Source organism: Canis lupus, chromosome 13 (genome assembly GCF_011100685.1).
Source record: "Canis lupus familiaris isolate Mischka breed German Shepherd chromosome 13, alternate assembly UU_Cfam_GSD_1.0, whole genome shotgun sequence".
NCBI classification, from domain to species: Eukaryota; Metazoa; Chordata; class Mammalia; order Carnivora; family Canidae; genus Canis; species Canis lupus.
Window position 1 is genome coordinate 22,549,816 of NC_049234.1, and position 24,815 is coordinate 22,574,630.

At 39.9% G+C, this 24,815-nt stretch overlaps 1 protein-coding gene across 1 annotated transcript in view; it reads left to right on the top strand.

Annotated features, from left to right (window-relative positions):
* Positions 1-1,979: 1,979 nt before the first annotated feature.
* Positions 1,980-24,815, top strand: part of FER1L6 (fer-1 like family member 6) — a 155,533-nt gene continuing 132,697 nt past the window's right edge. The window contains 1 exon segment of the mRNA XM_038555452.1: positions 1,980-2,072. Coding sequence (XP_038411380.1) covers positions 2,050-2,072 — 23 coding nt within the window. The 5' untranslated portion in view covers positions 1,980-2,049.

Here is a 24,815-nt window from a genome sequence, read left to right on the forward strand (position 1 = left end):
AGCTATGCAATGAATTTTAAGTCCCATTTTACAGATAAGAAAACTTAGACTAGGAAAGACACCACAAATTGCTAAGCATTCTGTAGTTAATAAGTATTAGAGCCTTGATTCAGTCCAGGGTCATAGTCATTGTTGTCAAGTTCAAAATACATAAGTAAATAAAATGCTAATGGGACTCCAAAGGGAGAAGCCTGTAAAGTGGAAAGCTAATTACACTAAATCCTTAGAACTGACTTCAGTAGATTTTCCTGCCAGCCCCAATGATGTAGAACAGTCAGTGTGTGAAATTGGAGGCAGCATGGTGCAATTAAAATAGAGAATGAGAGTCAGAGAGCCGGGGTAACATATTTCTCTTCTTTGCTGTGAACTTGGTGGTCACTGTAACTGAAGAGAACACCTTGGTTCTTTCTTCTGCGTCGTGCCTGCTGTTACTGAAAGGGGCTCTCAAATGTGATTTATTTTTAAGAGGTCATTTTTGTTTTATTGCTTGTCTCAGAAAGGATGTCCATAGATGCGAACGAAGACTGAGGAAGCTATAAAATATTCTGAAAAATCTCAAAGCTCTTGAATTTCACTGAAATAACAAGAACTAAAACAAACAAACAAACAAACAAAAAACAAAGAACTAAAAAAAAAAAAAGAAATAACAAGAGCTAGTTCATTTCCCTCACATCTTCTTCATAGGAATATTTATGTAATTATTCATCAGTGAATTTATTTTTAATATTGCAAAAGTCTGCTCCTTCTAGTTCAAAGTTCCCAAGAGAAAGAAAAGCCGAGAGGTATTTTCAGTTTAGCCAGCTCTGTCTCCCTTGTGAGTCTCCAGCTCAGCTTTTTTTCTTTGAGCTTGTGGCCAAGTGAAAAAGAGCATTGATCTGGCTGTCAGGCTGACTGTTTCTTAGCTATGTGATTTGGACAGATCTTCTCCTTTCTTGGGCTCTGTTTCTCTCTCTCTCTCTCTCTCTCTCTCTCTCTCTTAAACCAGGGAGTTGAACTAAGGCTTTGGTTTACACATCAAGCTGTGCACTCCAGGGAAAGGCAGCCAGGGGCTGTGAGTTATGGGAGAGGATCTAAGGACCACATGTTGGACAAGTCTGAGGGCTGGATAAAATCATACCTCACATATATCTGTTACATGTGTATATGAGGATGCTGTTGTAAGTAATAAAGAGGAATTTAAAGTGTTGTTGAATTTTTACTAATTTTGGTCATTATGCTTTTCTTAATTAAAATGCAATTAAAACGGTTATTGAATCACTAAGTTTGATCATCAAGATTTCCTTAATTAAAATGTAATTTAAAATGTTAGTGAAATTTTGCTAATTTTGTCCATTATGATGTTCCTAATCAACAGATACTAAATGTTAATATGGGGAAGGTCTGAATATATCATTGATATTAAGAATGGGTCTTACAGTTGTAAAGGTTGAGAATTACAGGTCCAGTTGATTTCTTGGGTTCTTTCTAGGTCTGACATTTTGGAATTCTAAACTAAAGTGTCCAAGACAATAGCCATTAGTCACTTGTGGTTAAAAAAAATCCATTCAGGTAAGCTAGCCACATTTCAAATGTTCAGGAGTAGTCAGATGGGTTAGGCTACCATATTGATCAGTAGAGATGATGGAACATTTCATCATCACAGAAAGTTCTATTAGACAGCCAGATGAACAAAATGATTTTATTAATGTGTTTTCCTTGAGATGAGATAGTCTTACCATATAATTCTCGGAAAAAATATAAGTTTGAAGCTGAAGGCATTTAGCCTTTAGTCCTGTCACTGAAGAGAGTGGGAGGGTGATTGGCTAAGAAGCCTAACATACTGATCCACTCTTCTTGCGACAGTTTGCCTTTGCACCTTTGATTATAGTAGGTAACATGATGCTCAGAACAGCCATGCACACCAATGAGTGTTGATTCAGCCACACCCCCAAATAGTTTCACCCACTAGATTACTGTGAAACTCAGAAACTTGTGTCCAGGATCTGGATACAGCCAGACACCAGGATTTTGCTGGTTCCTAGGCCAGAGGAGCCGCTAAGAAGAGGAAGAATGGAGAAGCCGTCCAAAGCCAAGTAACATATTTCCTTCTCCTAACAGGAAGGCTTCTCTGGGTGTGGCTGGAGCCAAAGGGCTGGGAGCTGGGGGTAAGGGTCTCCCTTCAAAAATCCCCAAGGGTTGTTAACTGAGACTTAAGGTTTAAGTAGGCAAAGGTCATGAGCCAGGAAGAAGGATATGCTTAAGAGATGCACTTTTCCCTCCTGATGAGAAAATATGTACTACTCAATGTTGAAATTTTAGACAATACAGGAGCTATGGAGATTTAAAGAATCCCTCATAATACAACTGGAAATAACCCTTATTAACATTTAAGACAATTTCCTTAATTCCTTGAGCTGGACTATAAACAGTTAATGTTAAATGCTTTTATTTTCTGAAGCCAGAGCCTGTCCTTACTTAATTACACTGGCCATTAAGCCAACTGAAGTCTGGTTTCATTTCTCTCTCTGGCCATCTCCTTCTGCTCCAGACTCTCTTCTCTCTGTTTGTAAATAACAGGCGAGGTCTTTTTAGTCATTTTGCAAGAATGATGTCCACTGGCCTCATTTGTAGACTTGCTGAGGGAGCGCCTCTGGGATTCAAACTGTATCCTGGTGACCATGGTGGCCTTGGGGGTTAGTTGTGTGGTTCAGAGCAGGCCTTGGCCCTTCATTTTGTTTGGGGTTAGATAAAAAGGGTCTGGGCACATTTGTATTTTTCATCTGCAAAGTGATTTGGTATAATGACATGAGCTCATTGGCTCAGACTGGGGACAGGTTTGGGGTTCTGGTATAGGACTGCTGCTGAATCATTTTAAAAATTCAATCATTTGATAAATATATCTGTTTTGAGAATAGTGCTTTCCTAGGCATAGGCTCACAAAAATGCATCTAAACAGATCATTCTCTCAGAGTGCTTACAGATAAGTATATTGAACAATAACAACGTAGGTGATTGTGACTGAGGTGTTATAGGTATTAGGGTAGGGGTCTGCTCAGGGTCCTGTGGGGGCCCAGGTAGGGAAAAATATATCATCCATTTGAGGAGATAAAGGAAGGCATCTTAGAAAAAGTACATCTAAGCTGAAAAATGAAGGATGAATAGGAAAGAACATGCCTGAATGTGGAAGTAGAAGTGAAGGTGAAGGAGAATCTTCCAGATAGAAGGAACAGCTCGAGTAAAGGTTGGGACATGAGAAAGCATGACGCATTTGGAAATGACACCGGTCAGTAAAGTGTCTACAATGTCCATGTTGTATATTTTGCTGGCAAATGTCTTGGACAATAGTGTTTCCTTCAAGACTGGTCTGTGTTGATCTCTAATGGCACATTTCCCTTCCTCCCCAAGTGCAAATGCCACTGGTATTCTGAAGACCAAGGTCAAGGCCACTTTCCTCAGGAAAACTTCTTGGATTTCCTCTGTTGTTAAAAAACTCTCACTCCTCTGAGGGAGAAATTCCACAGAATTCTTATCCTCTCTGAACTTCACACTTTATACCTTACTGATGCTTCTCCTTCTGCCTTGACTATGAACAGATTGAGATCAGGGACAGTCTTCTTGCCTTCCAGAACCTTACCTGGTGCGGAGAGCAAAAATGTACTTAAACAACATGTGTGTCTTCTGAGAATTCTGGGTTCCTGACTAGAATTGGTCTTTTGTGTTGTGTCTCATGCATTGTTTTTGAGATTTTAGCGCATTTTCTCCCTCATTGCAATTATTTTATTTTGCTCCAAGCACCTACCCTGATACCCTACCGTGGTTAGGCTCAGGATAATTTTCAAAAGAAAATAGTGGCATTTGATTTTGTTTATTCATGCAGATTGGATTCATTAGGATGAAGGTTTTAAGTGGCATTACAAATAGTGCCTGGAGGGCTCTCCTATGAGTGGACAGAGAAGAGAATTTCTCACGTGAGTAGCAAGACTTCTAGTGTTGTAGAGGGGTTGTAGCAAGGCTTATAACCAACCATTATGCCCTTGTAAGGCTGCATTTGTTGTCAAATAATGAAATGGTTCCATATCAGTAGTTGAGTAGCTCTTACCTTGAGTCCACTGAGTGCCCTTCTGCCACCCAGGACCCACTCACATCCAGCAATTAATGGGTTACTGCTTGGCATAGTGGGTGGTCTCCAGGATCCTGTACTAAGTGCCATGATTGGTGATGTTTTGATAGGTCAATTCCCAAGCAGCTGATATTTTGACTATAACTCCCGATGATCATCGAGTATATGTCTCAGTGATTTTGAAGTATTTCCTCCTGAAGAAAACAGATTTTGGGGGGTATTTTGGACAAAAGAGAGCTGATTAGGAAACCATATAGGGTAATGATTCCAAACACTGACTTCATCATTTATTCACTATATCACATTGGCACGTTACTTCACCTCTGCTTCTCTATTTTCTTGTCTATAAAAAAGGAAAAGAGGGGATCCCTGGGTAGCGCAGCGGTTTAGCGCCTGCCTTTGGCCCAGGGCGCGATCCTGGAGACCCGAGATCGAATCCCACGTTGGGCTCCCGGTGCATGGAGCCTGCTTCTCCCTCTGCCTATGTCTCTGCCTCTCTCTCTCTCTCATAATAAATAAATAATAAATAATAATAATAATAATAATAATAATAAATAAATAAAAATTAAAAAAAAAGATTTAAAAAAAAAAAGGAAAAGAATACATTTTATTGGGATGCCTGGGTGCTCAGTGGTTTAGAGCTTGCCTTTGGCCCAGGGCATGATCCTGGAGTCCTGGGATCGGGTCCCACATCGGGCTCCCTGCATGGAGCCTGCTTCTCCCTCTGCCTGTGTCTCTGCCTCTCTCTGTGTGTGTCTGTCATGAATAAATAAATAAAAAATCTTAAAAAATAATACATTTTATCCATCCACCCATCCATCCAACCATCCACTCATTTATTCATCCAACAAACAACTGTGCCAACCCTAACCTGGAAATGTTGCCTAATGGTGACCAGAGAGACACTTAGGGACTTCTGTCTGGGGGACTAGTCACACAACTAGTTTTGAAGGTCAGATGAGACATTGAAAGAGAAAGCCTTTTAAACTGTACAGGAAAAAAAACTGTACAGAACTTCATTAATGTGTGTTGTCACGTCAATAGCAGTATCAGTTCCTTGGTGCATACTCAGAGAATGGGCTAGGGCATGTGTGTGCAATATAACATTTGTAAGGCCCTTTGGTTCTTCACTTTATTCATGGCATTTGTAAAAATCCTGCAAAGTTCTAAAAGGACTGTGCACCAATTTCCATTTACTGGTATTTGATGAGAGACCCCTTGTTCCACATGCTAGTTTTCTCCAAAACAAAAAGAGCTTTGCAGTTTTGGCTGAATGAAAAATAATATACAACCTTTATATAAAGGAAAGACAATATAGGAAAGGCTATAACAAAAGTAAAATGAATGCTAAATCCTACCTGACAATCTTTTTGATGAAAAATCCCTTCAGGGATCTTTCTATGCATTTTTTTACATAAACTGTATCATATTATACATCCTGTTCTGTAGCCTACTTCACTCTGAACATCATCAGTATACACTGAGAGCTGTCTTATCAGGTGGGTGACTGAAAAGTGTTTAGCATTAAAAAGTGCTGTGACCCCTGTGGTTCGTTCCATCACAGAATTCTAGAATCCTGTGGGTTGAATCCTTTTCTTGCATTTTTCTCCCTGAACTACTAGAGCTTATGTTTAGGTCTCATCTGGTGGTATTTTCTCAGTTCAACAAATAAATACTTGTGCTGTCATTGTTGATGAGCACAAGAGATCTCATAGTATGTACAAAGTTTGTTTAGTCCACAGTTGATGGGTTTTTGAATTATTTCCCATTTTTGACTAAAGTAGTAATTTCGTAATAAATATCCTTCTATACTCAACTGTGCCCATTTGCAAATTTTTGCAATCCCACCTTCAGGATAAATTCCTATAAATGAGAAGGCTGGGGTCAAATCTAAGTTCTAATTCATATTTGTATTGGGGTCTATTAAGGAACAAGAGGAGTGTACGTTGTGGACGCTGGAGGTTCAGCTGGGGTGGTGTGAACGCTCACGACATAACCTGAGGACAGACTATAAAAAGTGTTTAGCAGAGAGTTGAAGAGTGAATGCTGTTGAGTGAAGGGGTCACTGACCATTGAAAGCAGTTTCTGAGAAAGTGAAGGGACCTTGCTTTGGAGTCCCTGAAAATACACAATGAGTGTATCCCTAAGAGAGAGCCCTGCCTAAAAGCAGAGAGGGGGACTAGCTTCTTTTCAGCTCAACAAATATTTCAAGAGCGCCCCTTCAGTGCCGGGCATGGGATAAGGCCTGGGCATCAAGGGGCTCTCATTCAGGGCAGGACACATGGTGAGTAACAGGAGTGGCAGTTCAGAGTGGATGTGTTCCAGTGGGATCCTGCTCAAGAGTCAGTGCGATGACCCTGGGTGGACAGAGGGGGCATACAGATGGAAAGAACACTTCTCATTAGAGCTGGGGGTTGAAGGATGAGCAGGGACTCCTCAGGCAACCAGGGAGGGCCCCCAAAACTCTCAGCTGTGTAGATGCTGGAGACTGGGAGAGTGTGTGGGGCACTGTGGTACACTCCGGCAGGAGCACAAAGCACAGAAAGGAAGGTTGGTCCTTAGAGGCTATTTTCCACACCTGGAACCACCTATCTTATCTTATCCTCTGGACTCACTTCCTTCCTTTATCCCGCCAGGCTGGGCTTCCTTGTGGGGAGGATTTCTTTTGCATCTATTCTTTATGTAAAGTAATAGTGTCCAAGCAGCATATGGTAACTGTCAATTGTAGAACCTGGCTCTGTTTCAAGAGCAGTCAAGCACTTGCCATTTGAATAGGTCAAATACAATTGAATACAAACAACTTCATATTCTTCAGCTTAATACCAAGGTTCCCCAAGGTCTGGGAAAAGAGTGCAGAAAAGATGAATTATGATTATGAGAAGCCTAATCCACTATTTTATATTCTTTTTAAAATCAGATATCTCAGCATAATAATGATGATGGTGGTGAGGATGATGGTGGTGATAATGATGGTGATAGTGGTGGTGGTGAGGGTATTGATGATCATGGTGACAATGAGAGCTGCTAACTCTTGTGGAACACTTAACACATGCTAGGTACTATGCTAAGCACTGCCCATGCATTGCTGCATTTAATCCTCCCAACTATAAGGTATGAAGTAGTATCATCCCCATTTTACAGATGAGGAAACTTAAATTTGAGATTAAGAAAGTGAAAGCATTCAGTTAATCAGAATGTTCAATTGATCAAGACATGCAACCAGACAACCATGAGAGAATGAAGTCCTGGTGCTCAGAGGCAGCCATCATGTATAAAGCATTTTTTCTGCTATGCATCTACCATGGTACTAGTTATATATCATCCCCGTGAGAATTGAAAACATCACACATCACACAAATAATTTTTTGTATCTCATGGATTTGGTGATGAACACTGAACAAGAAAGACAGCTAGATAGTGCAGGTACCTACCTGTTCTTTCCTCAGTTCTCTGTCCCATTCTAACTGTTCTCTCACTATGAAGAACTGTCAAAATTGGATGAATTGTGTGATATGGTGCTTTTTAGGTTGTTTCTTTCTTTCTTTCTTTCTTTCTTTTCTTTCTTTTCTTTCTTCTTTTTCTTCTTCTTCTTCTTCTTCTTCTTCTTCTTCTTCTTCTTTCTTCTTCTTCTTCTTTCTTCTTCATGCCTATTTGTATAAGATAAACTTTTGACTCCGATTTAAAATTCAGTGAGATGTCTAAAATTCAGTTCTCTCAAAGTAAAATCCTTAGGTCCATTACTGTTACTTGTTATTAATAAATTCTATTCCTGTTTTAAGGTATTAATATATTATTTAGGATATTGGTTTGGCTGTGTGTAATAGACACTAAGAATGGTGGCTAATATAGATAGAAATGGACTTCTCTTACATGGAATAGTCAGGGGGGAGGCAGTCCAGGACTAAGATGGCAGCTCTGCTCCATGAGGGTTCCCAGGGACCCTGTTTTTGTCTCCCTTGTAGTTCTGACATCCTGACAGTGTTTCACTCATCTGCAGGGTCTGCTGAATAATTCATGTTCTAAGTAGCAGAATGCAGGAAAAGACAGGGCATAGCGTGACCCCTGTCTTTAAGGATGGGGCCGGGTTACAACATCACATTCATGACCCTCCTATTGGCTAAAGTTATTACATAGCCGTATTCAGCTTTAAGGCAACAGGTTGCAAGGGATGCTGGGAAATATAATTTTGTAACTTCTATGGCTATAACCCTACCTAAAAATCAATTCTATTACTATGAAATAGAAGAAAAGAATAGCAGGAGACAGTATTCAAAAATAGAGCTGAACAATGATGAGAAAAAATATATATAAATAGAAGTTTTATTATTTTTTTTTCTGCACTGCAATGGATGGTTTTGCCCAAACCCTGGAGTGTATTTCCTCTTCCTTGGAAACCATTGTCCTATGGGATTGTCTGATTTTCCAACACATTGGAATGCCCTCTCTGAAGATAATAGAATGCTGTTCTTAGGATCACAAACTCCAGGACCAGGTACATTATTTGTGGGGTATAATGCAAAAGAAAATATAGGATCTCTTGTTCAAAAATGATTAAGAATTTCAAGATGGCAAAACCGGAGCAATAAAGTTAGCATGGGGATCGTCTGAGAGTATGGCACTTAGTACAATTACACAGGTCACATATTCATGATAAAGCTGGCCCTGCCCAGCTCTAATGGGGGAGGTGGTGGCAGAAAAGGTGTTAAAGTTCCAACTGACTTCTTGCCATTGCCACATAAGTTCTGGCCGTCAGGAGTTACAACACAACATGGTGTAAATCAACACTCAGAGTAGGACTTCAACAGCTAAGTGTTAGAGTTTGCTAGACTGGTGGGGTGACCACTGGTGGAAGCTTTGGGAATGTTGTCAGGTTTGGGATGCCAGTCATACATTTCTGTAATTTAGAGAGAATGTCTTGTGACTTCATTAAATGTTCTTTGCGTGACTTCCACCTGAAGGTGGGTTAGTACTATGTTTAGTAATCTAGATGACCTACTTTCCTCCGGGTTCTGGGACAAAGACTCTGTCCATATGCCTTGGGAATTGTTGGCCCATTCATTTTACCTGCTTCTGGGCCTGGTGACCAGAATGTACACTGCAGGAGTGTTGAATTGGGGCCAGCTCTGGGAAGTCATCACAAGGAGGGCTAGACTGGTGGGATGTAAGTTCAGGTTATGGCCAGGGAGGGAAGTCTTGCCAACTATTAGGTCAAGGCTGTAAAAGGCAATACAGGGATAGATCAGAAACCCAAGAGATCTGGAAGACTTTAGGCAGTGGAACAGATATGGAATAAGGCAAACGGTACAGAATAGAAAGTGTAAATAGTTACAACCTGGCTCACAGTACTGTATTCACATCCCTAAATCCATACAGTTCTGAAATCTGACAGTTTTATCTAGGTTTGGCTCAGAGTCTTTTGTTGTAGAACTTGACATGAGGCTATTGCTTATTGTCTTTATCCCAGTTAATATGAATGGCCACATATTTTACTATAGAAATTTTAATAAATTTGATTATGGAATGCTGGCCCAGACTCTAATGGGAAATTATTTAATACTCTCTTTCTTTCTAAAATCAGAAACATTTTGAATTTATGAGGGATAAAGACCCCCCCACACACACTGCGATCTCAAGATTTGGGGCTTATAATATATAACATTTGTTGAACATATGTTATGATATATAACATTTGTTGAATATATATTGTGCCAGACACTGTTCTGAGCACTTTATATGTCTTAATTTCTTTAATACTCATGGTGCTCTATGAGATAGATAACCAATATTTTCTCCATTTGACTGGAAAGAAATCTGGAGCCCAAATAAGTTTTGTAATCTGCCTATAGTCATTGATAATTGGTAAATGGTAAGCAGTGAGAAAGGTGAGTGTCTGGGGGCCCTAGTTTTATATCATGGAGGTGAGTCAACCATCTCATCTGGGGGCAAGATGGCTTGGCTGAATGATTGGGCAAATCAGTCCCAATAGTGAATCTATTTGTTGGGTGACTTATGAAGCTTAATGAAAAAGTGTTCTTTCTATTATTTCAGCAGCAGTCAGACCTGTACTAGTCCTTTGGGAAAATCAAGTGACCTTTGAATGGGTAAGACTTCATTGATAGAAGTCATACTTCTTTATTTAAATATCCAAAGGGCAACCCAAGTTTTATTTGTTAAACTGGATTTTTGGCTTTGATTGTAATAGATATACTGTGTTTAAAAAATCTTTGCATTGGCTTTTGTGAAAGCACTATTTGTGTTAGTAGAAATCTTACTTTAATCCTTTTCTCAAAAATTGTACTTCTGGTTAAGAGCTGGGTGGGCTGACTGATAGCATCTTACTTTACTGAGGCCCACATTATTCAAGGCAGAATCCCAAACCCTGACAAAATAAAAATAGATGACATTTATTGTTTCTTCTAGATGTTTCACATTTGTCTTAGTAAGAGAGCTGAATTAGATTAGTTTGACAGGATTTGTTCTTTAGGAACCTTTACGGACTGCTCTTTTATACCTCTATACATCATCATGTTTCTACCCAAAGTTTTTGTCTGATAATTTCTTTTCACTTTTTTTTCTTTCTAGAAATGGATGCAATGTGTGTATCATAAATAGTGATAGTGGATGGCTTTATTATATAATTGTTACAAATGATGATAGAAGTTAGACAGGAGTATTAATTCTTCCATCAGTACTTGAATATGAATCAAGGATTTTGTTGATAAGTAAATTACCTTTTTTTAAAAAAAAGATTTTATTTATTTATTCATGAGAGACACAGAGAGAGGCAGAGACACAGGTAGAGGGAGAAGCAGGCTCCATTCAGGGAGCCCGACGTGGGACTCGATCCCAGGTCTTCAGGATCATGCCCTGGGCTAAAGGTGGCGCGAAACCACTGAGCCACCAGGGCTGCCCAAGTAAATTACCTTTTAATGAAATCTGAAGAAAATTTCTTATCATAGTTTCTCGACAGATTCTTAACAAATCCTTACTTTTGCTTACAAAAGCACTAATATTCCAAGATGTTTAATGTTTTGGAACAAAAACGACTCTTGGATTAACTGATATCACAGTAGCCTGGTAATGATTAATCGGAATTACTTTTTAATGCTGATAGAATGGGACTTTTACTTTTTTGATTGCATCTGCATCTTTAAACTTCCTTTCTCGTTTGTAAATTCTTCCCAAGTAAAAACCATAAATTTGCCTTCCCAGTTTCTCTTGGCAGCTAGGATGCAAGCATGTGACCAGGCTGCACCAGTCAGGTGCTTGCATTTGAGGTTTTGAACTGAACGTTAGTGATATGAATAAACAGGTGTGGCATAGAACCATTTTGGTGTGGAAAAGGGCAAATGGGTCTGTTTACTCAGAGAGGGCAATACTGGCAGTGCCCTCTTGTTTCCAGTGTGACAGATGAGTTGAAGTATCTGGGTCCAGACGTGGGGTCTCCTAGGGGCCGTCTGTGGTGTGAGATGGGCATAGTTCCTTGCTTTTTTGTCTTCAAATCTTGTTCCCTGAAAATCTGGAAAGTGTCATTCCATTCCTATTTAATCTAGTGGGTGAAGGGGGTTCTATAATTTGCAACTAAGAAATGTAATTGATATAGCTGTGATATGAGGATAATGACAAGGAAATGGGATTCTTTTATGTGTATCTCCTTTCAGCTGTTAAACAAGACAATTTGGCAGGCCATTCTTACTGCAGTCATCATTCATTTGAACTCATTCACTGTTAAGAACAGCAAGCTGGAGAGAGTGATGCATATGCAGGCAAATTGTTTCTGAGGAAAATGGAGGATGACTTAATGCCAGTGCAATGATTGTCTATGAATCTGGAATTTACCTTTGGCCTTGGGAAAAAGAGTTAAAAGATGAGCCATGAAGAGGTCCTGGATAGAGATCTTCTGGAATGTTCCAGGGTCTTGGCTTCAGATGCATTAAGAGCTGGTTAGAACAAAGAATACATTTCACTAGAGGCCCATGATTTGATTTTTCCATTTGCTTATTCAACACGAATTTAATAAGCACTCTGCACATACAAAGTATTGGGAAGACAGTGGTGAATTAGGCAGAGCCAGACACATCTTTGTTTGGTAGGTACTCTGGGAGTTTCAAGTGCCCTCATACAGACATGAGGAAGGATAACAGGCTTTATTACTATTTGTAACCCAAGACACTGGACACTGGAGAGCTTAAGTGATTTATCCACAACCACACACAGTAAGTAGTGGAACTAAGAACTGAGTTTGAGATCCTGTATTTTTTCTAGGATGCCAGCTACTTCTCACCTACCAGAGTTCATATCAACTCTGTGAGATAGGTATCAAAATATGACTACTTCTTTCCACTTCTAGGAAGGAAGCCAGAGTCAAAGAGGGCTTAAACTGGCTAATAAAAAGGTGGATCTCCACTTTCTAGGGCTTGTAGTCCCTTTACCATCCCTCATTTTTACTAACTCAGGCTGTCCTGTCATTTATATGTGGATTGGGAACATGTATCGAGAACTGTTCTTGTTGGATGATATGCAGGAAAGGGAAAATATCAATAGTACATCAGACATCTTGAGATGAGGGTCGAGTACCATAGAATATAATCAAATGTGGGAAGTGGGGAGTGGGTGGTAGAAGAAAGGAAACTCTACATACTTGGCCATTTTTTCCCTGATGGCTGTGGTATTATAAAAGACACAGTCCCCACCCCTACTTGATACCACAATCTAGTGGGCAAGATAAGTATGTACACAGCTGAGTCATCCCTATCATTAGACCTGTGCCTCTTGTATTACATTTATCCTACTAGATGGCATGAGTTTCTTTCTTGTTTAACTGAATATTTTATTGAGATGATTCTAGGTGATAGAGAAATGTAGAGAACACACAGGTGTAAAAAATAATACAGAGATCTCCTGTACCTTTTACCCAGTTTCTTCAATGGTAACATTTTGCAGAACAATAGTACAATATCACAACCAGGGTATGGACATTGATAACATCCACTGATCTTATTCAGATTTCCCAAATTTTACTTGTCCTCATTGCACTTGTGTGTATGTGCATATGCATGTGTGTATATTTAGTTCTACAAAGTCTTATCACCAGTGTTGGTTTGCAAACCCAATACCATAGCCAAGGTACATACAGAACACAAGGATCCCATGTATTGCCCTTTAAAAAAAAAAGGTTTTATTTATTTATTTATTCATGAGAGACACACAAAGAGAGAGAGAGAGAGAGAGAGAGGCTGAGACACAGGCAGAGGAAGAAGCAGGCTCCATGCAGGGAGCCCGATGTGGGACTCGGTCCCGGGTCTCCATGATCACGCCCTGGGCTGAAGGCAGGCGCCAAACCACTGAGACACCCAGGGATCCCCTACCCTTTTATATTTTTATGACCACACTTCCATCCCTCCCTAGTTTTATTTATTTTGTCTCATGTGTCCTTGGTATCTATAAAGTTACTTAATTTGTATCATATGAATAAAGCAACTAACAGTACCATAAGAGATTAACATACATAAATAACATCCACTGGAGGGGAGGGGAAAGAGCTATTCATTTGACCTGGACCTTATAGACAGAGAAGGAGGAGAAGCAGAGTGTAACAGTGAGTGTGCTGGCAGCACTGTGGTTAATTTTGAGAGGGAGTACCTGGGTTGGAATTTCCCTTCTACCACATAATGTCCCACCTAGACCTCTTCAGTTTTCTTACCTTTTTTTTTTTTTTAAAGAGGGAGGTGGGGGAGGGGCAGAGGGAGAGAGAGAGAATCTTACGGAATCTTACGCAGGCTCTACACCCAGTGCGGAGCCCAACTCGGAACTTGATCTCCCACCTGAGATCATGACATGAGCTGAAATCAAGAGTTGGACACTTAACTGACTGAGCTACCCAGGGATCCGAATTTTCTTATCTTTAAAATAGGGATGACACTAGTGGCCACCTCAAGGGTTGCTTTGGGATGAAGGCAATAGCAGGTGTACCATCTTTGCCAGGGCCTGGCATATAGTGAGACTTACCTCAATAAACAGATGCTGCTCTGGATAGTCTTGGTTCTAGTTGTTTGAGAGGAGTCTTCACTGACCTTGAGTGGAGGTCTTATCTCATTCTGCCGTGAGGACACATGGACTGAAATCTTCTCCTCGAGGCTGCTATGGGAGAAGGGTCACTCAGCTAGTGGCCAAGCATAGCTGATACCCAGCCACGACCCCACTGTGGTTCTGTCATCCTTGCCCCTGTGGTCATTCCTACTGAGGCTCCAGAGACACTACTTGCACTTTTCACATATTTTATTATGTTTTATGGGTGAAATAATATATCAACCAGCAGTTGTGAATCTGTGGATTAGTGAAGGTTCTGGGAAGGACAGTGTTCTCCTGAATAATCAAAATCTGGAGTACCAAAAGCCCTACCAAAACTTTGCACAATCAGTGGATGAGCTTTATCCCAGTCTGAGCTGTTCCTAAGAGATGTATAGGAAATCATTTATAAGAATCAGCTTCCCTTTCCTTCAACTTCCTCTTTGTGAGATTGAGGGAGGGTATTTACTGTGGGTCAGATCTGCAGGTGTTTGGACCTCTCTTGGGTCCACTGTAACTCCCTCACTGTTCACACACCTGTTATGAAAAAATAAATCCCTGTAGGTTACAAGGATGAAGGCAGTTAGAGCAAGATCCAAGTTAAGAAACCTTCACAAATCCCCCTGACAACTATCAAACCCCCTGCAACAGGCCACTGCAGCAAAGGCCTGTCCGGAGGGCTGCAGAGACTATATGGTTTTTTCTTTTTCAAGACTGAGGTTGAACAGAGCCTGACAAAGTTCCTTCCATCCACAAATTTCTTTTCAAGTGGTGCCATCATCAAAATGTATTGTGTGGTATCAAATATTACTATCTCCATCTTTATTTGGAGATTTTAAAAAGATTTTTATTTATTTATTCATGAGAGACACAGAGAGAGAGAAGCACAGACAGAGGCAGAGGGAGAAGCAGGCTCCATGCAGGGAGCCTGACGTGGGATTCGATCCTGGGTCTCCAGGATCATGTCCTAGGCTGAAGGTGGCAGTAAACTGCTGAGCCACTCGGGCTGCCCTATTTGGAGCTTTTTATAATCTCAACAGGCCAGGGATTTAACACGTTACATATGAGCAGTGCAGGGTGGGGTGTATAGTGAACTCTTTCCTAATTAACAAACGTAGGCCTTACACTGCTGTTCCCATAGGCAATGGTTTTACAGGGCAGGGGACACGACACTAAATAATATTGGGTCATGAAGAAAGCTATTCTCTTTAAAATTATCTTCCATTTCCACTTTTGTCAAAGAAAATGTCCTTAACAGCTCCCTGAAAATTGCCAATTCTTTTTTAAAATGAGAACAAGTCTTATACTCAGAATTAGTTACAACTATGATTTAGCAATAGTGTTTCTCTCACAAAATTTATTTTATTTATTTTTTAAATGAACATATACTGTATTATTAATTTCAGAGATAGAATTTAGTGATTCATCAGTTGCATATAGCTCTCAGTGCTCATTATATCAAGTGCCCTCCTTATTGCCTGTTTCCCAGTAACCCCATCTCCTACCCATCTTCCCTCTAGCAACCCTCAGTTTGTTGCCTATAGTTGAGTCTCTTATGGTTTGCCTTCCTCTCTGTTTTTGTCTTATTTTATTGTTCCTTCCCTTTCCCTATGTTCATCTGTAAAACTTATCACACTCAACACCCAAAAAACCCCCAAAAAATCCAGTGAAGAAATGGGCAGAAGATATGAACAGACGTTTCCAAAGAAGACATACAAATGGCCAACAGATACATGAAGAAATGCTCAGCGTCACTTAGCATCAGGGAAATACAGATCAAAACCACAATGAGATACCACCTCACACTGGTCAGAGAGGCTAAAATTAACAAGATAGGAAACAACAGATGCTGGTGAGGATGCAGAGAAAAGTGAACCCTCTTACACTGTTGGTGGGAATGCAAACTTCTGCAGCCACTTGGGAAAATAGTATGAAGATTCCTCAAAAAGTTAAAAATAGAGCTACCCTGTGACCCAACAATTACACTACTAGGTATTTATCCAAAGGATACAAACATAGTGATTCGAAGGGACACATGCACCCCAGTGTTTATATCAGCAATGTCCACAATAGCCAAACTATGGAAAGAGCCCATCCAGTTTATTTTTGAAGTTACTTTGTGTGAAGGCATCTGTTACTAGCTTACCACTTAAAATAAAACATAGAGTTTTATTTTATTATAAATTTATTTGACTAACAAATGGCAAGTTAATTTTAAAAACTCAGTTAATGATAAAGGAGAGATGTGGTTTTGGCATTTTCTGAATGTGGTGTTCCAATAGCTGAAAGTGGGAAAACATTAGTGGTAGGACTCCTGAGAGGAGAACTGATTTTAGAATTAGGTCCTTCAGGGTATAATAGGACCTTGGGCAACTGACAGTTTTGCTAGGCTTCCATTCCTTTATCTTTATCAGTTAGATAAAATGGGTTAGAGTCTCTGAAACATATTATCAAACACTTGTTGTCTGCAAAATGTTGTGCTTATGAGTGTGAAGCTACTATGATGAAAATAGGATGAATCTTGCCCTGGAGGAGTTTACAGACCAAAAGAAAACACAGCATAAGTTAATGTATTAGTGGAGGAGGCAAATAGCCAACTATCAAGGAAAGTGGGATATGGCTGAGTTCTGGCCCTGGATCTGTCACTTATGACCTGATTTCCACCCATCATTCAACTTCTCTGAGCCCCAGGTTCTTTGTGATTAAACCAAAGGCCGTCCTACACCTGCTCTGGCAGAGGTTTACTTTTTTGTAAGGAAGAGGAGCATCTCCCAGCAAAGGGTGTAGGTCTGGCTGCCCCAGCCTGTTGACTTGGAGGTCTCTGGACAACTCTGAAGCCCATCACCAAAGGTTGTCCCCAGAGCCAATAATGGATCCTGTAAACACAGTATCCCAAACCAGAGCACAAAGTACTTTCTCCTCTTGTCAAAGTCTTTCAGTCCTTCAAAACAACATGAATTTCCATGGCTTTGGAGAAGCCTACTTTCTCCTCTGTGTTCTATTCTGATTGCTTGATCACTCTATCATGACATGTCATGTTGTATTATATCACATCATATCATATCTGTGTGTGTGAGCTTCGCACTGGCCTATGAACTGCCAGTGCGAGGGACCAGATTTTCACTCCTTCTGTCTCTGTAGCACATAACTCAGTGTCTGGCACATAGTAGGCAATACTCAGCTCTTATGTGAATATGTGCACCTGTGCATGTGTGTGTGTGTGTGTGTGTGTATGAATGTACTGGTGGTAAAAAGAGAGTCATAAAGTTTGGAAGATAGTTGAATAAAGATGTTTTTTTAAAATCAACTTCTTATAGAACAACATGAGGAAGAGTACACAAAGCAAAAATAACAACTCAATAAATGATCACTCAGTCTGTAAATAACACTCAGATCTAGAGCTAGAACATTGTGTGCTCTGCCCGCCTCCTTTCCTCTCAATCTTATCCAAATGCAATTGCTTTCTTCACTTCTTTTTTCAGTTTTTTTCCTGTAAATTTTTATTTCAAAAAATTTCAAGCCTACAGAAGAGTTTTAAGAACAATGTAATAAACACAGACACTTTACTTTGATAGGGTACTTAACATTTTGCCACCTGTTTTCTTTTTTCAGTTGTAGTTTCTGCCTTTTTTCCTCTTGGAACTATTTGGGAGTTAGTCGTAGACATCATGACGCATAACCATGAAATAATTTATCATTCAACATTTCCTAAGGGAAAAGGTACTCTTTTACTCAACCACAATACAACCACTACACTCAGGAAATTGATACAGCACTACTGACACTATTGATATAATACTATTGTCCAATATGCTACAAGTTCAGATTTCTGCAGTTGTCCCAACAATGCCCTTTATATCTATTAGAGGCCTTTTGGTGGTGGTGGGGTGGGAGTAGAATGTAGACAAGGAGTCTCACACATTGCACTTAGTCATGAAGTGTCAGTCTAAGTTTAGCATAGGGTGGTTTCCTGACCTTTTTTATTTTGTCTTTATGAAACTGACATTCATAAAGACCAATTATTCTGCATATTTTTCTCAATTTATACTTGTCTGATTACTTCTTCATGATTAGATGCAGGCTGAACTTTCTTTTCTCAGAGGAGTACACAGATGATGTGTTCTCAGTGTATCACTGGGGAAGGCACGTTGTGATATCCATTGGCTCATTATTTTTGGTAAGTGCAGTCGGTTTAGTGATGTCCACCAGATTCCTCCTAAAAAGCCTTTCATCCAATGGTTTTATCCTCCATGGATGATTCTCAGCTAATTAAGGATCACTATAGGGATTGCAAAATGGTGATTAATGATCTTTTTTTTCTAATATTACCTCTGTATAAAGAGAGATTTCCCTCTTCCTCTCTTCTCTTCTAAACCCCTCCCCCTCTTTAGCATCAGTATGGGTTTATGGATTACTTATTTAATGTGCTATGATACATCCTTGGGTTATTTATTTTGATACTCAAATTTTCCCATATTTTGCCAGAGGGAGTTCCTTCTGGTCAGCTCCTGTGTCTTTTTGACATGTTCCCATCAGCTTTTGAGCACTTTCTTCCTTTCTGGCATAGTAAGATTGTCCAGGTTCACTATAAGAGAGGAATTGGACTGCCTATCTAACTTCTTATAATTAAGATGTTAGAAAAAACAGAAAGGTGAAAATCAATGTTCAACTTCAACACTTGCAAATATAGCCTTGAACTTTGACAAAAACCAATAGGTTCTAGACTGGTCTTACTGATCACTGAAGTTCCAGAAATGGGTTATGGGAAAGGCAGTTGTCTGTGAGAAGCTACGGGGTATAGACCCTGTTGGTGATGGGTAGGCCCATGGGCTCATCCAAGTACAGTTTCATGAACGCCTAGTCAGCACAGTTCCTTGAGTGTATCCATGGTAATTGGAGATAGGAACCATATGGTGATTAAAATGACAAGTAATTTTAACTCTTGCTTCATGAACAATATGAGAGCAGCAAACCAATTATGAAATTATCTATTTGCTTTGCATCAATTTTAAGTTCACTTGCCCTCTCATCTATAGAGATGAGGATGCTCAGCAAAAGGGGCCAATACAAGAAAAATGGAGGTGATGAGGTTAAAGATCCTCCAAACTGGCTGATGCAAAAAACAAACAAACAAACAAACAAACAAACAAACAAACAAAACACCAGATGTGAAAATGATCCACCAAAACAGAGACACTTAGGGTCAGGGACTTCTAGATGGCTTGCATTTCACTTGGCAGGTATCCCTTAAACAACTGTGCAATGCCAGATGAGTATGTGAAAAGAATTAAATATACCTATGTATTAGAAGGGGAAAAAAAATAACCTCTTGGTTAGAGGTGGTCATTGGCCACATCGCCAGGATCCTGATATCACAATAGGATAAATACCACTAGGGATGTCCCCAGTGAACTATCCACATGCTTTAAGGTTGTTCTGCATCCACCCAGTTATTTTAAGTACAGAACTCCAGAAGAGAGCCTACACTCCTTATGGGGCAAGTTCAATGAGAAGACCACATCCTGGAGATGATTTGAGGAGCAGCTGATTTCTATCCCACAGTGTGTTGCCCTACTTTTTCACCATAGATTTTCCAGGTCCTTCAGTATTATTTACTGAGTTAATTAAGATGTTGCCCTCTGAGTTTGGAAAGTGCATTGATATTTTTAGATAAAAGATGGTTGCAGGCTGACCTTTTAAATAAACAGCGCTGAATTTTCTAAGGCAAAATAAGAGTACTGTGATATCTCATCCACTTGCACCCAACCACCCAGCATTTTCTGGTCTTCTGCTTGTTAAGAGAAGAGGGTGGTTATTAAAACAGAGGTGTAGTAGTCAAACTTTAAAAAGTGAACTTCCAGGGAATATTCAGGCACTGAGTCAGTGAATGCACATACCACTGTTCTCTACCCATTGCAGACGTAGATAATGTACTCCAGCTTCAAAAACTTCTGAATCACTTGTCTAGGGAGCCACTGGCAATTGATGAGAGCTTAAATTTAATGTAACCAGACCAGAGATGAGCTCCAAAGTATTCCCTTACCCTTTCTTATACCTGCTCATTGTTGGTTGAAATGATGGCCCTGGTACAAGATTCGTATCTGTCATAGGACATTTGTTAATGTTCACTCTATCCTAATTGACTGAACCAAGAAATAGTCTAATCCAAATAACAATTTTTAAAAAACACTCTTCCATTCAAGAAAAAAGACCATATGATCAAGTAGAAGCAGTGCTAGATTGACAGGCAAGGGTCTTGGGGTCCACTCCAAGTCTGATCCAAGTTTGATCTGTGTGACTGGGGCTGACCTGGCCCTCAGCTTTTCCTGCAGAGGGAAGGCGTTGGACTGAATTGCTAAGCTTTCTCCAGTGTACATTCTGCATTTTAAAAAATTTTCAGTGCATGCTGTATATTATTAATTGGATACTTACACTGGATGGGATGATGGGGGCAAGAAAAATTAACTGTATCTTGTCTGTCTCCAGGAACTTTCTGGGTGCTTGGGAAGACATTGAGGGTGATGGTGATGGTAATCCTTTCAGATGTGCCCTCAGTCTATCAGAATATTATAGGCACTTGGGATTGAAATCATCTACTTTTTGCTGTGCAGCAATAGTTGCATGAGGGTGTCCTGTTTCTCTGGATCTTTCACAAAATGACAGTACTTTCCAAAAAGAAACTTGTCCTGCAGCCAGTTTTTGTGATGATTCTCCTGTGTGGTTCAGTGTTAGTGTGATTTGGGTTCTTTGAGATTGCACAGACCAAAATAACATGCAGGTTAGCCCCCCCAGTAAGGGAATTTTATTCTATGGATACACTAAATATGGGAGAATGAAACAAGGAAGTGTGGAAGTTAAGAGCAAAGGTATGGGGGGCACATCTTGGCTCCATCACCTGTAGGGTGGTTGATTCCAGATAAATCACTTAACTTCTCTGTATCTGTTTCCTTGTCTGTAAAACAGGGATAATAGTAGCTACCTTACAGAGTTGTTTTGAGGATGAAATAAAATAAGAATATAAAAATGTCACGGTTCCTGGCATCTCATTAATGTTCAAATTAATAATTACCATTCTGATTATGATTATTGTTACATGTGGAATGGATTCCAGCAGGTAGCCTTGTAGGTGAGCAGAAACCTTAGTATAGCTCCACTCTTGGGATGGGAACATTGTTTAGGAACTGGTATACTGTTCTGAATTCAACTGGTATACTACTCAAGAGGTCCGATTATCCCAGAATCCCCCTGAGTACCAGGCATCCTTTCATTCTTTCTTGCTTGGTCATATGTAGACTCAGCCCCTTTGTCTCTTCTTTGACTACTGCTACCACTACCAATTAATTTCTTTCTACTCCTTTACTAAATTGTGACTTCTATTGATTCATAGCTTTTGAAGCCCTATTGCTATTCCCTCCTTGTGGCCTCAGCAGGCTGTCTTTCCCTGTGTGAGTTTGGCCTTCTGCCCCTGCTACGAGCATCTCAACTCTGACTTGAATTTAAATCCTTTCATCCATCACTTTTATGACAAGTCACCTTCCAGATTGCTGAGCGACTAAGGGTTGAGGTCACATGGTTCTGGAATGTCCTGACCCCTGAGAGAAGGCCTATGAGGGTCACAGGCAAGCTCAGCCCAGGCTTTCCAACTCTGTGGGCACAAAGATGAGCAGATACTACCAAAGCTATAGCGCCCTTGCCACCCAAGTTGGGAAATAGATAGGAAGCAGTGTTATATGTGTTAATACATGTATTCATATAAATGTTAATAGATGTTAATGATGTTTTAATCATTAACATTTATAATACTGTAATTGTATATATATAATATAGCTTTATTAATGCTTTTCATTTTTCCTTCTAGAATATTAGCAACTTTAGGAAAGGCATTTAATTCTTTCTGGTTCTTTTGTGTCTGCTTATGGCCCAATCTGGATAACTGATCAGTAATACAAGACTAATATAACTGCCCTTTCAACAAATATTTAGTAATAATGAATTTGCCTTACTTTTCCTGTTTTAGAAAATTTTTTCTACTATCAAATTATTTTAAAGGTCTTGTTGAAAAGTTACAGAGGGGAACTTTTGGAAACTTCTTATGGGAAAGAAGAAAAGAACTAAGAGATGACAGAAACATAATTCTAAGAGATGTTAAGAAATGTCACTTGCAATGCCTATGATCTTGAGCTTACCTTCCCTGGGCCTCTGTTTCTTCATCTAAAAAGAAATTGGTAATAGTCCTACTTACCTCCAAGATTAGGAGGGTTAAATGACACATTCATAAGGTGCCTGCTATGGTATTTGTCTATTACCTAGTGGGTGACAAAAAAAAGCAATTGGTTCCCCCCACTGCATCTTACCAAGAACATGTTTTCATTACTGTACATCTCAAAGAGGGAGAAGAAGGAAAACCTGTGAAGTTAAAGATTGAATCTCATATAGACTCATTTTTAGGTCTCTTGCCCCTGAAGTGACCTCAGTTTACTCTTTCAAGTGACTCTCATCTAGCTGTTTACACAAGGAACACCTCCTTGGTACACAGAAATGCATTTTTCCACTAAGCTTCAAACATGCTGAGCTTTCCCAGTACCAGGAATTTTATAGAAAAGCTGTAGAAAAATTTGTATCATTGGATTGTTCCCTTTTCATACAAGTATTGAATCACAAAAGTCCAACCACTGATTTTTGACATTGAGTGGAATCCTTTTCATGTGAATTCACTAAGAAATGCCTGCAGTAATAATAGGTCCAATATTAAAACCTGTAGACAATTAGTATCCATTGCTTATGTTTCAAAGCTTTTCATTTTACCCATCTCTTGAAGTTAAACCTATTTTCAATCATTAAAATCAGGATGCCTGGGTGGCTCAGTGGTTGAGCTTCTTTCTGCCTTTGGCTCAGATAGTGATCCTGGGGACCTAGGATCGAGTCCCACAATAGGCTCCTTGTGGAGAGCCTGTTTCTCTCTCTGCTTGTGTCTCATGAATAAATAAAATAAAAAATATAAAATTATATAATTAATTAAAATCAGACCATTTCTAAAAACAGGAATAGAGCTTTAATGTAGAGGATAATTAATTTCCTATTCTTCCAAGGAAGATTACATCATTTGAGGGTTGCCTGGGTGGCTTTTTCGGCCTATTTTTTACAGTATTATTGCACATATATTTGAGAGTAGCAAAAGAAAAGAGATCAAACCACCATTTTGAGGCTTTTTAGCAATGCCAAGGAAAGAAGGTATTTATTTGTTGGAGAATGGGGCTTAACAGCATTTCCCAAATTGTGGTCTGTGGAAAACCAACATTCTAGTCTCTAATTTGGGAGAACTGGATAAAAATTCTTGTCAAATCAATTTGAGAGTCACTAGATTCTGTGGTACTTTGTACTTTTGAGGAGTCAAATACACACTAGTATTTTGTTGAATCTAGGAAGTTGGGTAAAACTGGGTTTACTCCCGTACTTTCCAAATGTATTTTATTCTTTTTTTTTTAAAGATTTTATTTATTTATTCATTAGAGATAGAGAGAGAGAGAGAGAGAGAGAGAGAGAGAAAGAGGCAGAGACACAGGCAGAGGGAGAAGCAGGCTCCATGAAGCCTGACATGGGACTCAATCCCGGGTCTCCAGGATCACACCCTGGGCTGAAGGCGGTGCTAAACTGCTGAGCCACCCGAGCTGCCCTCCAAATGTATTTTAAAATGAAATCTTTATCGGTGGAGGTCCATTTGTGAATAACAAGGTCTGGATTCAAGTTCTGGTAGGCTGGGTCCTCCAGAAAGCAGATTCCAAGATAGCATTGGCCTGCTCAAGATTTATTTGAAGAAATACACGGGAAGGATCAAGAGGTAGGAGTAGGAGGAAGCAAGGTCTTTGGACCACGATACAGGTGTGACATCTGTGACAGCAGAAAGGAAGGGAAATTGGAGGGAGAATCTTCTTGTGGCCCAAGTCATCCACTGGAAGAGTTCTGAGTCCTGCAGAAAGGGCCTGAATTAGTTTTCTCATTGTGATTAGTCATTAGCTGGGAGTAGTCCATAGGCAGTGTGGCCTCAGTGTGGCACAACTGGTGCTGTCAGTTAACATCACCTCCTACTGCTGGAGCTCTGAGTGGCACTTTTTCACGACTGCCACGATTTCTAGTTGTGCTCCTTGTTAGCCAAGCAACCTTGAGTGAATCAGTCAAGGCCTCTGGAACCTAATGGGTTAATCTACTAAATGAGGCGGGGGATGACAGATCTGTCCTTCTGCCTCAAAGAGCTGCTGTCACACATAGCCACATATGAAAGCTGTTTCCATTCTATGAAGTATTCTAGAAATAGAGAAGATATTTATTATTATTATTTATTATGGCTAATAAATATTAATATATTTATTAGCTGTAAGCTTTTCAAGTATATTAGTTGCTAGATTGTCATTGTCTTGCCATCACTGATCTGAAATTCCCACAAGCCTACTACCATGCTGGGCATCCTCAATAGATACTGAGTAAATGTTTGTTGAATCACGATAACGAGTGTTGTGAGTTCTCCAAGGAAACAGTCCATGACTCTGACTGTACGTGGGATAATGATTGCAGACACGGCAATGTATTTCCTCTGGCAACAGACCACATGGCAGAAGGCAGAGCATGCGGGAGGGTGGGGGATGATTCCTGT